The following is a 14,709-nucleotide window of genomic DNA, read 5'->3' as shown; positions in this document are numbered from 1 at the left end:
CCTGACTCCCAGCACACTGCCTCTCACACACAGGCAGCATGTCATGAATATTTGCTGGATTTCCCCCGGGTTATCAGAGAACCTTGCAGCTTAAAGTAAGCCAGCCAGTTAGCAGAAGTACAGGATCAAAGACCACCCAATGGCAACCCTAGGGCCCATCGTCCTGTGCCAGGCTCTCCAACACCCCTTACCATCTTGGGCTGCCTCCAGCTGCTCGGTGTCCTTTCTAAGATGTCATGCCCAGAAGGGAATCCAGTCTTCTAAGGGTGGCCTGCCCAGGAGACCAAAGCTGACAGACTTCTGCCCTGCCCTGAACTACACGGTCAGACCTTAGAAAAAGTTGTTGAGGAGAACAAACACTAGTCCAAAGCCTCACTCTGATTGGATGACCTTGGGCAAGTCCCTCCCTCTCTCGACCTCAGTTTCCTCATATATAAAATGAGCAAATCTGAGGTCCCTTCCAGCTGTAAATTCTAATGGGTATTTATGAAGCACCTACTATGTGCCAGGCAATGAGGATACAACCACAAAGAATGGCCCAATCCCTACGGGCAGAGATCACATGGATGTCCTCATGTCACCTTACATCTGCCAAGTCCAAAGCTGACCTCATATAAACTTGGCCTTCAAATGTGCTTGCTTCCCTTCTGAGCCAGCCCATTTCTCTCAGCGGCATGACCATTCTTCCAGTCTCTCTCCCTGGAGACCATAAATGGAGTCACTTTGAACACTTCTCCCTCTATCACTCAGTATCCAATCCACGTTGTTTCTCCCAAATACCTTAACATTGAATGACACTCAAGTGACAAGAACGCCAATTCTCAGAACAAAGAGCTAACAAGCTCTTGGGATTCTGCTCCCAGGAACCACCTTGGCTCTCCCAGGTGAGCCTTCATCCTTGTCTTGCCCCAACCAAGGCTCCATCTCACTCCAGAAAATCAACTCTAAACCATGAAACCACACACTCCCCTTCATATATTGTTTCCCCCCATTCTAACATAAGGACAGGTACTGTCTTTGTTTTTGCTTATATTTGAATCTTCGGGTGCTTAGCACAGTTCCTAGCACAAGATAAGTCCTTACTAAAAGTTTTATCATTATATCTGTCTGTTCATCCACCCAACCCATCTATCTATCCATCCATCCATCCACTCATCCATCTATTCATCATATCCTCTGACTAGACTAAAATTCTGATTCTGGCACTGCCTGTAATTGATGATTTGGACAAAGTCTCTTCCTGTCTCTGGGATGCAATATCTTTCCAATTAAGGGGTTGAATTGATTGGAAAATGGCAAACTAAAGTTTGGTATATGAATTTGACCAATCAGTAAGCAGTTACTAAACGCTTAGTACAGTGTCAGGCACTGTGTAAGACCCTGGGGCTACAAAGACAATGAAATAGTGCCTGGCCTCAGAAAGTATTCATTTTATCGGGGGAGACAGCGTGTGCATAAATAAGTATAAACAAAAAAGGGAGAAAATAGGTACTAAGCATATTATCAGGGGGGAGGGGAAGGGATTACAGAGTATTAAGGTATTGTAAGCAATAAAGAAGAATGTGGAATTCAGAGGAATGTGGGAAAATTTGCAGGACAGATACAGAGTGAAATGAAGCAAAGTCCTGAGAACCAGTCAAGATGGTGACAGCCAAAATTGAATTGAAACTCCAATCTATCTAAAATATCAATAATGGTCCTGGAAAAAAGATGGGAAGGGCATAAACATTTATTAAGTATCTATTGTTTCCCAGGCACTATGCTAAGTACCACACAAATTGAGCCTCACAAAATGAGGCATGTTTGCCTTTCCAATTGGCAAATAAGGTATGGGGGAAGAGACACTGGAGCAGAATGGTGCATACCTTGTCAGATTCAGTCACTATGTTATGTGGTTTTGATTAATAGCTTTGTTGCGATGCATGGCTTAATTCTTCCTAGGGAGGAGGGGGTAGGGGTTATCAGAAATGATTGGTGTTTAAAAAAAAAAGAAATTAATGAAATTAAAGTGTTTTTAAAAATTACACTAAAAAATTAACTGAAGGGGTTAGACTACATGTTATTCTTGGTGCCCTCCACCTCAGCCATTAGTTGACAGGAGGCAGAAGAAATGGGCTGGAAGGTCCTTAGCTCAACCCTCTAATGTCATATAGCAACCAGCATTCTGCTACTGTGTCCCCTGTTCCAACCTCAGAGAACTCAGTCACCTGCTTGATGCTGGGACTTGCAGAGACACTGTCCCCTCCCCTTTCAGTCTCGGGTTCTGCCCACAGTGGGCAGAACCACAGGCCTACACCAACTTTGAATGGAGGAGGGGGCAGAAGGAGACTGTGCCTTGTGGGAAGGAACCAAGAATTTCTCTCCAGCTGGATCTTGGTCAAGTCTCCACCTCCTGTAAAAACCATTCAGGGAGAGAAGGGAGGAAGGGCCAAAGAAAGGGATGGCAGGAGGTTGGAAATCAGAACACTCCATCTGTTTCAGAGTGAAGGAATCTCTCAAAACCCACCCACACCTTTCCAGGGCCTCCAAAAGGCCCAAGCCAAATCACAGGGTTGGAGGGCCGTGAAAGAAACAAGGTGAGCGTGTGCCAGTCCACGGACAGTAGGCACAATGGCTCCTGGAATCTCCTTAATTCAACACATTCAAATTGCCTGTTACATGTGGAACACCATGATGGACACTGGCAATGGAAGGACAGCTCTAAATGTTTCTGGCAGCTCTCTTTGTGGTGGCCAAGAACTGGAAACTGCAGGGATGCCCATCAATTGGGGAATGGCTGAGCAAGCTGTGGTATATGACTGTGATGGAATACTACTGTGCCATAAGAAATGAGGAGCTCAACGATCTTAAAAAAAACACAGACAGACTCACGTGAAAAATGAAGAGTGAAATGAACAGAACCAAGAGAACATTGTACACAGTAACAGCAATATTGTTTTAAGAACGACTTTGAGCAAATACGTTGTCTGTTATAAATAACCAAATTAATAATGAAGGACATATGAAGAAAGATTATCTGCATCCAGAGAAAGAACTGATAAATAGAAGTATGTATAGATTTTACACACACACACACACACACACACACACACACACACACCCCTATTTGTGTCCAATAGTAGCCACCTTAGGTAGGGGGAGGTAAGGGGGGAAAGGAAAGAAAAAAAGGGAAAAAAGAAATGGACATGACAATTTTGTTTTATATTTGAAAGGAACAGCAAGTTGTGCATAATAACCTTTTTTATTGTACTGTTATGGAAATGCTGTTTTTATTCCGTAAATTAAAAAATTAAATTAAATTTAAAAATAAAAAAAGGTCAGCTCTACTAAGGGGGGGAGGTATGTGTGGCAAGAAGAAATGCTGCCATTCCCGGCCTTCCCTTTCACTGCCGCAGAACTGCTGATGGAGCCCTATCAAACAGGAAACTCCACTTTAGAAGACTAATTCGAGTGAGATACATGGCGGGTCTCATCGTTAACAGACCCCACTTTTCAAGTCCATGCTAAGGGAAGTATGGCTGAGGCACCCTCCTTGTAACGATCCAGGGGTGTTCATGGCTGCCAAGCTCAATGGATCAAGAGACATTGGTACCCAAAAAACCCAACTGAGTTTAGCTTGCTTTCAAGGAGACAAAGTAACCTCTCGGGAGGTGCTGGCTCCTCCATACTCAGTCTGCCAAGTCTAGGGGACACATCTAGGGGACTGTGCTTAGTTTTGGACTCCACACTTTTGTGAAACAACAATCATAAAGCGCAAGTATCCAAGAGAGTACCTGGAAACGAATGGCCTCCAAATAGGTACACATGTGGATTAGCTGAAAGAACCTTGAATGTTTAGCCTGGAGCAAAGATGGTTTGGGAGGTGTTGGGGGGTGGGGGTGGGGAAGTCAGGACATGATAGCTGTCTCTGAGTACCAGGAAGATGACCTGGAACAAACTATTTCTTCTCAGGCCCAGGGGGGTTTCAGTTTAAAACATGCCAACAATTAGAGCTATCTCCAAGTAGAAAGAATTGCTTTAACTGGGCACGAGTTAGTTCCCTTTCACTGGAGGCTTTCAAAGGCTACATGTTGAGTTCTGGGTAATATTCTACTGGGGATTCTTGGCCAGGTAGCCCTTCAATTTGAAGATTCTGGGAAATGGGGTGACCCCACCTGTCCAACAGCAGCTTACTGCTTCCCACCATATTTGAGTCTGTGAAGACTCCAGGGAAGGAGCTCTCATTCCCCTCCCCCCCCCAGCAGAGTTGGCTATTAATTGTTCAGCGATGGTTCTCTTTTCCCATTCCCCCAGTCACCCACCCACACACCAGTTAGAAATTTCATCACCTCACCCAGAGGCAGGTCCCCAAGAAATCCAAGGAGGTGAAATTCATACCAGTCTATTTGGCTTGCTAATAGAAAAAGATTTGAACAGTAGGAGTAATAACCATTGGGCCCAATAACTGATCCAGTGGTTTTAATTACCTAGGTTCTCCCTGACCCCATACTCAGAAAATTTGCTCAGAAAGCACCTCACGCAATCACTCCATACTCTACTCACTGCACAACACTGCATCTCAGTGCTCATGCTCTTGTGCTGTGAATGGAACGACACTCAATACTTTTCCTTCTCCAGTAATAACTAGCATTTATGAAGTGATTTAAGGTTTGCCAAGTGTTTTATACAGAACCTTGTTTGATCTTCCCAACAACCCTGGGAGGCATTCTTCTTATCCCTATTTTACAGATGAGGATACTGAGGCTGAGAGAGATCAAGTAGCTGTCACACAAGCTAGCAAAGTTCTAAAGAAGGATCTGAACCTCAGGCTTTCTGACTCCAAATCCAGTATTTTTCCTAAGTGTGGACCAAACAGATTAAAAACATAATTGGGGAATGTTTAACAAAATAAAAATACAATAAAACACAGAAGGCAGATCATTTTATTTTGGGGTTTTCCAGGTTACCGTAGAGCCCAGAGGATGTTTCCAGTAGAGTTTGATACAACTGCTTAATCCCACTTTGTAGATAAGGAAACAAGCTCAGAAAGGTCTAGCTCAGGGGCAGGGAACCTGTGACCTTGAGGTCACATGTGGCCTTCTAGGTCCTTGGGTGCAGCCTTTTGACTGAGTCCAAGTTTTACAGAACAAATCCTTTTATTAAGGAGATTTGTTATGTGAAGTTTGGATTCAGGCAAAGGGCCCCACTTGAGGACCAAGAAGGCAATAACTTCTCCATCCCGGGTCTACTAATTTGCCCCAGGTCACACAGGTAGGAAGTGACAGTTAGGATTTGAACCCATGTCCTGAACTGAAATCCAATGCTTACTACACCACAGTAGTCCCAGTAGGCCTTCTAACTCATGAATGTTGGCATTCTCAGAAATTATAGGGTCAGATAGACCTAAGAGTTCATCTAGTCCAACCTCCTCATCCTAGAGAAGAATGAGTTAGTGTCAGGAGCAGTGAAGAGTGTCACAAATAAGGTCATAGAGTGACCTATCAGAGTGGCAGAACCCTGAATAGACCACAAGTGCCAGGAGGAGTCCAGGGCCCACTATAGCCAGCCCAGTTATGCACCGACTTTCCTCCCTTTCTTTGGTGTGGGTCTTGATGAAGGTAGGATCAACCCATTCCAATAGATTCATTCTGAGTAAGCTTTTGAAATCCCTTTGAAATTAGTAAGATGCCTCGGATGACGAATCAAGTCCCATAGGGCACTTGTGTACATGTACACATAGACATATACACACACACAAACACACACACACACACACACACACACACACATTCCCTTCCTGTCCCAAGCTGCAAGGGAAACCATAGACTCCAATCCTCATCTTTATAGAAGAGGTGATAGGAGCACTACAAAGAAGTCATTTGACCAAGGTATCTTGCTCAGGGATGGCCCATTGCTTCTGTCTCCCATGACTCTACAGCTTCTCTTTCATGACCTAGCTATTCTCTCTCTCTCTCTCTCTCTCTCTCTCAGAGCTGAGGGGAGGAGAAGGGGAGGGAGAGGGAGAGATGACTCACTCCCCCTACTGCTAGCTGCCTCAGCAGTGTTTGTAAACCTCCCCGCCACGTGCAGCCTGGTCGAGCTTGAATCACACAGACATGGATGCCGGCTGCCAAGTCAGAGAGGGAAGGAGGGGGCAGGCAGACAAGAAGACACTGGTGAGGGTGGGGGTGGGCGGAAAGCAAAGATCAGCAGTGGGAGGGCATTTTTTTTTTCAGACCTGGGGAGGGGAGACTTGGCCAGGGGCAGGAATCCTGGGCAAAGTCCCAAAATTGCCTCAGGCGGCTCTCAGCCGATCTAGGGTCAGTGTGGAGGAGGAAGAATAGGGGACAGCAGACAGGGGGAGCACCATGTAGCTGCTTGGGGCACTCCCAATCAGTGCCAAGAGGACAAGGACAACCACCTCCCAGGAAGGGGATTCCAATGAACTCTGGCACGTTCCCAGCAGGCATCAGAGATGGACCCAGCCCACCAAACAGAGACTCACATCCTTCCCAGGACCAGGGCATACTGGGAGCCAGGGATCTCGACAGAGCCTCTCCTACCCAATCTGTCCTGATCAGGGAGCAGCCCCAACCCTACTATGGATGGACAGCACACAGTTGCCCAATGGTCGTGATTCAGGGATTAACCAATCAGCTGAGGATTTAGTAAGCATCTGTGTGCTAGGCACCAGGACACAAGTGCAAAGAATGCAACGATGTCTCCTCAACACGTGTTTGCGGAGATGGCCAGTGAATCCACCAGAGCACCCTCCACCTGTCAAGCCCAGTCCAACACGGATGGGGACCACGATCATGGGCCACAGAACACGGCCACATTCCCCGACGGGCATCTTCGGACGTGCCGGAGAGCCCAGCTCGTTGGTGGAAGCTGCACCAGGGAATGGGGCCAACCTGAGCTGAACACATGCCTGCTGTGCCAACAGTTTCCCCTCCCCCTCTGCTGCAAGAGAGCTGAGCAGAGGGAAGGCCCCGGCTGGCAGATGCCCTCCCCTAGGGGAGGGCCAAGCCAGCGTGCCACAACGGCTGCCATCGCTGCTCCCACCACCAGCAGATCTGGGTGTCTGTCCCACGTTCCTTCCTTTCTGAGTCAAGTGGAACAGTGAGCTCTCCTCTCCCCCTACCCCCCCACACACTCACACTTTCCCTTTGTGTCCCAAGCTGGGAGACTGTGTCATCCAACCCCCTCAATTTACAGAGAAAGAAACTTGGGCCAAGTAAAGGGAAATGATATGCTCAAGGTCACACAGTAAGTAGGGTAGCAGCCGTGGGACTGGATGCCAAGACTGAGTACAGGCTCTTTGCACACTGCTCTGTTCCCTTGGGAAAGGTGACTGTCCTGAAAAGGTCTGTCAGTGACTCGAAGTGAATTCCAGAGGACTACTGAGTAAAGATTTCCACTGTGCCAAGAGCATGCTTGGGAAGAGGCTTACACCCCAAACTGCTTTCCTTTCCCTTTCCCTGTGGTCTGTGGATGTGGAAAGAGGATGGGTAAAATCTCTGGGCAGAGGGGTTAGTATTTCCGGCTTTTGTTGTATCAGGTTGTATGTGTTGAGGGTACAGTGTGCTCCCACTGAGTAGGGGAACTCTGAGTACTAAGGAATCATCCCAACAAAGGCTAGCTGGTCCAACCTGGACCATCTGCCACAACATCTTGGAGTATGCATTGGGGGTGCCCAGCAACTGCTGAGGCAGCCATCCCACCTCGGGACAAGTGGAATGGCTTCCAGCAAGCCCAATCAGCCTCTGTCCCCTCCTACCACTCCTGGCCCTAAGCCCTCCTCCACAAGACAGCCCTTCAGATACTTTGACCCAACGATCACATCTGTTTCTGCCCTGAATCTTCTCTTCTCCAGGCTCCGTATGTCCATTTTCCACCCCCACCACCTCCTGTAACTTGTCTCAACACGCTCATGTCCCCTTCTGGTTGCCCTGGTGCGGATTCACTCCAGGGTGTCAATGCCCTTTATCAAGGTGTTTATGAGGGAATTCAGTTCTGGAAAAGGTAAAACACATGTGGCCCCAACACTTAAACAAGGCCAGCTGTGACCCACAACCTGCTCTCATTCTCACCAGGCAACTTTCCCAGAATTACAAACATTCCTCTGCCTGCCTCCTCACTCCTGGCCTTCACCCTTGCCCCACTCTGTCAATATGAGCCACAGCCTCTACTCTCAACCCTGATGGAGGCTTCCTCAGCTAAGGGACCTCAGTGCACATTGCCTGGTTCTTTCCACTCTTTGGCTAGGAGCCATCCCCAAGAGAGAGGAGAGAGAGCAGCTTTGGGCCCTGGGGTTGAGGATAAAAAAAGGGAGTCTGCAGAACTCTGCTCCCCAAGGATGAAATCTAGAGAACATCGTTCCTCCTTAACTCTCCCATCACTACGTCCTCAACTCACACCCTCATATGTGCAGGCACCTACTGGTAGCATGCCCTCAGTGGGATCGGCCAAGGCAGGACAAGGCAGAGCAGCTCGCCCAATCAGGGACAAGCCTGCCCATAAGTACAGATGAGCAGAGAACATCGTAGCTCAATGGGGATGGAGCTTGGGGTTTCCACAGCAGAGGTCCTACATTTCAGGTCAATGAATGAATGAATTAAAAAAATAAAACAAAAACATTTATTTAGTGTAAAGCACTGTCCTAAATTCTAGAGATACAACTGGACAGTATAATGTAGGTGAAACAGTCCCTGCTCTCAAGGACAAGCAATGGAGAGCTTGGCCCTTTTTCAAACCTCAATTCTCACAAAACCAACAGCCACCCCCACACCCTACTATCCTCCCGTTTCATCACCTCAAAGGTTCCAGCCTCCCAGGGAGGGGTTCCGGTGGAAGGAATTGGGGGTGGGAGAGGTGAAGAGTGACTCGAGCTCCATGGTAGGGTTTACAATCACCCCCACCCCCCCTTCAAAACATGGAACAAACACTGGGCTTAGAGGCAGAAGACTTAGATTTGAGTGTTAACTTTCTCACTTACTATGTGACCTTGGACTAGTCCTTTGCCATCTCTGGGCATTAAGTTTCCTCAAGTACAAAAGCAGGGGGCTAGGCCAGACAAGTTATACTGTCCTCTCTAACTCTAACACTTCAGTTTTATGCCAGGCCCTGAGTGAGGACCCTGGGCTTGAGAGGGGTGGGGAGGGATCCAGATTCACTTCAGAGAAAATGTCTAATCCCCATTTTGCAGATTATGAAAAAAGAAGCAAGAGGTCCCATACACTGTAGGTGAAGGAGGAAGTCCACTACTCAGCTGCCCTTTGGGGCACAGCTCTGCCCCTCCCTCCCCCCACATCTGCTAGCCCAGGTCTTCAGCCGGGACAGCCAAGCCATCGGGCCACTCTTGGGAGTTTGGGGAGCCTTGTTTGTTTTTCCTCAGAGGCAGTGAAATAAAGGGCACATTTGAAAGTTGTAATCGGAGCCTGCTGACTGGGTGGGGAGGTGAGTCTGGGGAAGCAGGATCAGCACCCACCAAGGAGCCCACAGGGAAAGACCCTCCAGCCAGCTCCTCCCCACCCACATCACCCTTTGCTTTGGAACTCCCCCCAACAGCTACTCTGCCATCTGACCTGCACTAAAGTCAGCCTGGCCAGGAAAGCGTCTGTATTCCCCCACTGCGGGGCCCCCATATCCGGCAAGTCCCACGGGGTGCCTACAGGTCCCAAACCCCAAAGGTGGCAGTGGCAGCACCACGCACGCCCTGGCATGACGTCACCGCTCCACCCAAAGCCCGTCATCCCTCCCACTGCCCCAGCATGACAGCCATCACCATGGTGACCGCAGCATGAGCAATGATATCATGCCTCCTTCTTCAGGCTCCCTCGGGGAGCCTGGCTCTCCTCTCCACCTCACTTTCCACCCCCTCCCCCCTCTGGGGATTTCTGCTGATTGGGTGAAAACCCACAGCAGCAAAGGGGGGTGGGGCAGAGGGAGAAGGGGGAGGGATGTCATTCTGAAAACATTACAACAAATTAAACCACAACTCCCACCTGAAACCCCCTCTACCAGGGAGCCATGAAACGAAAGCCGGCCCCGGCAGTGCGTGCAAGCATGCAGCTCCCGGTCTTGGAGGTCCTTGGTAACACACAAACACAGAACCAGGGAGGGCCAGGGATGCCAGGTCACCAGTCCACAGGCTGGCTTCTTTCTTGTCAGCTAGTCCAACCAGAGTCCCCCAGCCCAAGGCACCCATTCCCCATTTCCCAGGAGCTCTGTGACCTCCGGCGCCAAAGTACCTTGACCGCCACGGCGGTGGCTTGTCCCCAAGGCTCAGCAGCGGCCCCGTCACCCGGCTTTATCTCCACCTGCAGGAGAGTCCAGGAGAACAGAGGAATGAGCCAAGGAGACATCTCCCCCACAAAAGCATTGTTGACTCTCCCACCAGAGCTGGGGAAAGGGAACCAGCAGGGTGGCCCAGGCAGCACTGTGGGGGCGGAGTCTGAAGCAAGGAAGGGAAAGGGGGCCAGCTTTCCACAGCAACCCCCTCCCCAACTCCCTCCCACCACTCTCCTGCCTCCATGGCCATTGTTGAAGGAGCTTGTTTTCCTCTTTCTTTTTTTTTCCTGCTTTAATTCCTAGGACCCTGGGGGCTTCAGAGAGGAAGGTCCCTTCCCCACTCCAGCTGTCCCCCAAATCCCTTTGCCCTTCCAGCTGCCTACCTTTGCCGCCCTCCCCACCGCCACCGCCGCTGCCGCCGCAGACACACTGGTGCATTCGCCAGAGCCCTTTGCCAGACTCTCCACTTATTATAAGGGCATCAGGAACTCCCTGCCCCTCCCCCCCCCAAGAGGCACTGCAGATGTGAATGCCAGGCCCAGCTAAGCTCTGCTCCACTCCACTCGGTTCCCCTCCCCAACAGTGGGGGTGTGGGGAAGGGGGGCCCTGGGGGAAGGCGCCAGAGCCAATCCCAAGCAGGCTCTGCCAAGCGGGGGCAGGGCACCTTCAAGCCAGGCTTTCAGCGGCTTAGAATTGGACTTGCCAGGCCACATGTCATAAGAGGGATGCGTGGTAGGACCCAGGAGCGAGCTGCCTGCTCAGCCATGTCCTGCCTCCTCATTCCCCTGAAGCCAGGGGTCCCAGATGCCCCAACCAAAAGCAGGGCCCCCCCCACAACAGTCCAGGTCTACAGCCTCCCTAGTGCAGGACATTTTGTGACAGGCAGCCCCTTCTGGGGAAGGGGATGATGGCTCCAGCACTCTTGAGCCTTCAGGAGCTCACCAGGCTGCCCACCCACCCAGACCCTTCCAACAAAAATTCCAGGGCTGAGACCAGACCCCAAAGCCTGGCCCAGGCCCTGAGCACCTCTATCCTCCAGCCCTGAGAAACCAGGCAGATTCTGTGAGGTTTCCACGCTACTCGGACAACCTAAAACAAGTGAAGATGCACAGGCAGCGTGACTGGGGCCAAGATTCTTTTAACCCTGAGGCAGAGACATGGATCCCAGCTCTGATGGATCCCTGGGAAGTGTCCACATAGACTGGTCACTTCAATTCACTGCTTTGAGCCTCAGTTTCCTCATCTGTCACCTGGGGTTGATACACTTTCTAGCTCAAAGGGCTTTCTAAACCTCAGAGTATCACCTACAGGAGCTGGGTGATTATTACAGGTTAATGTTTGCCAAGAAGGGGTGAGGGGAGCGTGCTCTGTGACTGATCTCATTCCCAGTGCCACCCCAGGACAGCAGTGACTGAACTCAGCTTGGCTCAGCTGTCCCTCTGCATCGTCATTTCTCAGCCAAACCAGACATTTCCTAACCTGGAGGAGATCTGGCAAGCTGACCCCTCTGCACACACGCTCCAAGGTGGGCCAACAGCCCCTTCCTTTGAGGGCCTCCCTGCGGACCCCTGGGCCCTCTCCACCTCCAGAAGCCGCAGATTCCTGCTGTGCTCATGATTCCAAGATGCTCCCACCTGGATTCATCCCCCCCTCCTGCCAGAGGTGCCCAGCACCCCTTTGACCACTCCTTACTGCTAGTGGAAATGAGCAGAACTGTTCGGGATGGGGGAGGGGGGTTAGGAACAGGCTACCACAATATCAGTCTTTTGCTGAATTCATCCTGTATTTCCAACAAGATTTTAAACCTCTGGAAAACAAGGTCAGTGACTCAGATTTCCGTGCATCTCGGATTAGAACACAGTGAGTCTATCCTACCTCCCTCTGATGACCAAACTACTTCAGTCCTACAGATCTCAAAAAGAAAGCATGCCACAATGGCAAAAGCCCTAGGCCTGAAGTTGGAAGTCCTGGGTTCCAATCCTGTTTTTATTCCTTACTGCTTGTGGGACCCTGGGCATACAATTACCCCACCAGGTGGGAGGAATCGAGGTGTGGAGGGCAAGGATCACTATCATTATCATCACCATTACCATCAAGTCCCTCAGTTTCCTCATCTGGAAGACAAGAACATTGAACTGGAGAATATCCCTAGGGTCTGGCCAGTTCGGAGATCCCTGGATCAGCCTCAGTTCTCGCCCCTCTAGTCTTCCTAGGCTATCTGTCTCCATCTTCTGGTTTCAGGAACTTCCCTTCCCAGAGCCTCTCTATGAACGAGTAAATGAAAAAGCACGTGCTGAACATCCACAACCGTCAGATTCCGGTTGGGAGGATGGGGCGGGGAAGGCGACCTGGAAAGGGAGTAGGAGTGCGCTCCCCACGCTCCATCCAAGGGCAGCATCCAGGCTGGATGAGACATGGACATCTGGAGCCAGTCACGCAGCGTCAGTTAAGATGAATTCATTTCAATAATTATCTATGAAATATCTTAGGATCATTCGACTCTGACCTTCTGCTACAGTCTCTGCCTTATTAAGGGCCAATTCTGGGTCACCTCCATCTGTTTTCTCTGTGCCCACTACCAAACTGCTGGGCATTTCTAGAAAAAAAGGGCCCCATCTCTCGACTGCCATGACTTCCATTATGACATAGATAAGTGTCCCAAATATTGCTTGTAGGCTCCTGGCCGTGATGTTCAAACACTACAGGATGTTTTCACCTGGTACTGGAAGCGCAATGTATATATACCAAATGGACCTCACTCATCATTTTCCTCCCCCATAAACCAGGCCCTCCTCCTGTTCTGCACTGTGGCCAGTAGTCCTGAGTTACCAGGGCTCAAACCTGCAGCAATCCTTGGGTCCTCCTCTTCCCTTGATGCCCACATCTCCTCATGCCTCCGTATTCTCTCTTGAACTCATCCTTTCCTTTCCCTACCACCACCTTCATTCAGGCATTCATCAGCTCTTATCTGAACTGCAGTAATAAATTCCTACCCCAAACCCCTGCTAAGCCATCAGACATACCAGGACTATGTTACCTTTCCTAAAACACACCTGTCAGTTCCCTCCTCACAAGCTGTCAATGGCTCCCAACTGCCCATCATTCAAGGCCATCCGAAATCTGGTGCCAGTCTACTTTGCTAACCTTGGGGATGCAAATTACTGTAGCATAAAGGAAAGAGCAGTGGTCTGGGCATCAGAGGACCTGCCTCTGGTACTTCCTGCCCATGTGACTTTGGACAAGCCAACGTAAAGTAAGGACCTTAGAGTAGATGGATTCTGAAGTCCCTTGTGATTCCCCAGCTCTGGTCTCGTTTTACCCATTCACACGTCCGCTTTACCCACACATAACTACTCCTCATGGCCAACCCTTCCCTCACTATCATTCCCTCCATCAGCCCCAGACACTTGACCTGGAAAATCCCTGCCCCTCGTGTGAAGACCAGCTCAAATACTCTCTCCCTCCTGTATCAAAACTTCCACAAGAGGAGGAAAATAAAATCTTTTTTCCTTCGTAACAAGTAGCATTTATGGAATCTCGCTTTGCAATTTGCAAAGTTCTTTCTGAGTCTTGTCACATTACAACAGGTTTGCAAGCATAGCGGCAAGTAATCTTTCCTTTTTGCAGGAAAACTGAGGCTCGGGTTAAGTGACTTACCCAGATTACAAAGAATAAATATCAAGAGTAGAATTTCAATACAGGTCTTCCTGACTCCAAGACAAAGCCTCCAACCACTGTACCATACTGCCTCTGGGAAGTGACTGCTGTCTCTCAGTCCTTGGAACAATAAGAAAACTTTGTATCTCTTCTGTATTTATTGCACGCTGCCTGTAGAGGACTATTTGCACTCATTCAAGTCCATTCACTGAGGGCAGAGACTTCTGCACCTCTGTGTGCCTCTAGTCTTCCTGCAGGAAAGGCATTCAGAAACTACCTCACCATGCTCATCCCTGATGAGAATCCAGTCCTCCTCGAAAGACCTCTGCAGAGAAGGAATCTATTCTACGTCCAGGCAGTCACCCAAGACTTTGGATGAGCTGGGATCTGATTCACTGCTATCTGCCCCCACTGAGTCAGGGTCAGCACTCGAGAGCCCAGCACACAAAGGCTAATCTCTTGTTTAGTACAACCATTCTAACCGCTGCTGACAGACAGTCATCATGGCCCCACTAGATAGCCTTTTCTCTAGCTAAAAGTCCCCAGGTCCTTCCCTTCTTAAGTGCAGTCTTTTACATGAGGCTTTTTCTGACCCTCAACCACTCACTCAATTGGGTCTCCCCTCTAAAAAAAAAAAAATCACCGTGTACTTAGTTATAGATAGCTGTATATGCATATTGTCTCCCCCATTAGAATGTAAGCTTCTTGAAGGCAGGGGTCTCTAGCATGGTGTCTGGCACTTGGGCTAGGTGCTTAATGAATGGATGTTCTCCAGGCCCC

General features: G+C 49.5%; 1 protein-coding gene across 1 annotated transcript in view; it reads right to left on the bottom strand.

Moving 5' to 3' along the window:
- TET3 (tet methylcytosine dioxygenase 3) overlaps positions 1-14,709 on the bottom strand; it is a 133,694-nt gene that overhangs the window by 92,756 nt on the left and 26,229 nt on the right. The window contains exon 2 of the mRNA XM_027855621.1: positions 10,233-10,301. Within this exon, the coding sequence (XP_027711422.1) occupies positions 10,233-10,301 (69 nt within the window). The remainder of the gene's footprint in view (positions 1-10,232; positions 10,302-14,709) is intronic.

Source organism: Vombatus ursinus, unplaced genomic scaffold (assembly GCF_900497805.2).
Source record: "Vombatus ursinus unplaced genomic scaffold, bare-nosed wombat genome assembly UNPS02010980.1, whole genome shotgun sequence".
Classification (NCBI taxonomy): domain Eukaryota; kingdom Metazoa; phylum Chordata; class Mammalia; order Diprotodontia; family Vombatidae; genus Vombatus; species Vombatus ursinus.
The sequence above is the reverse complement of the archived record's forward strand: the minus strand, read 5'-3'. Positions and strand labels throughout refer to the sequence as shown.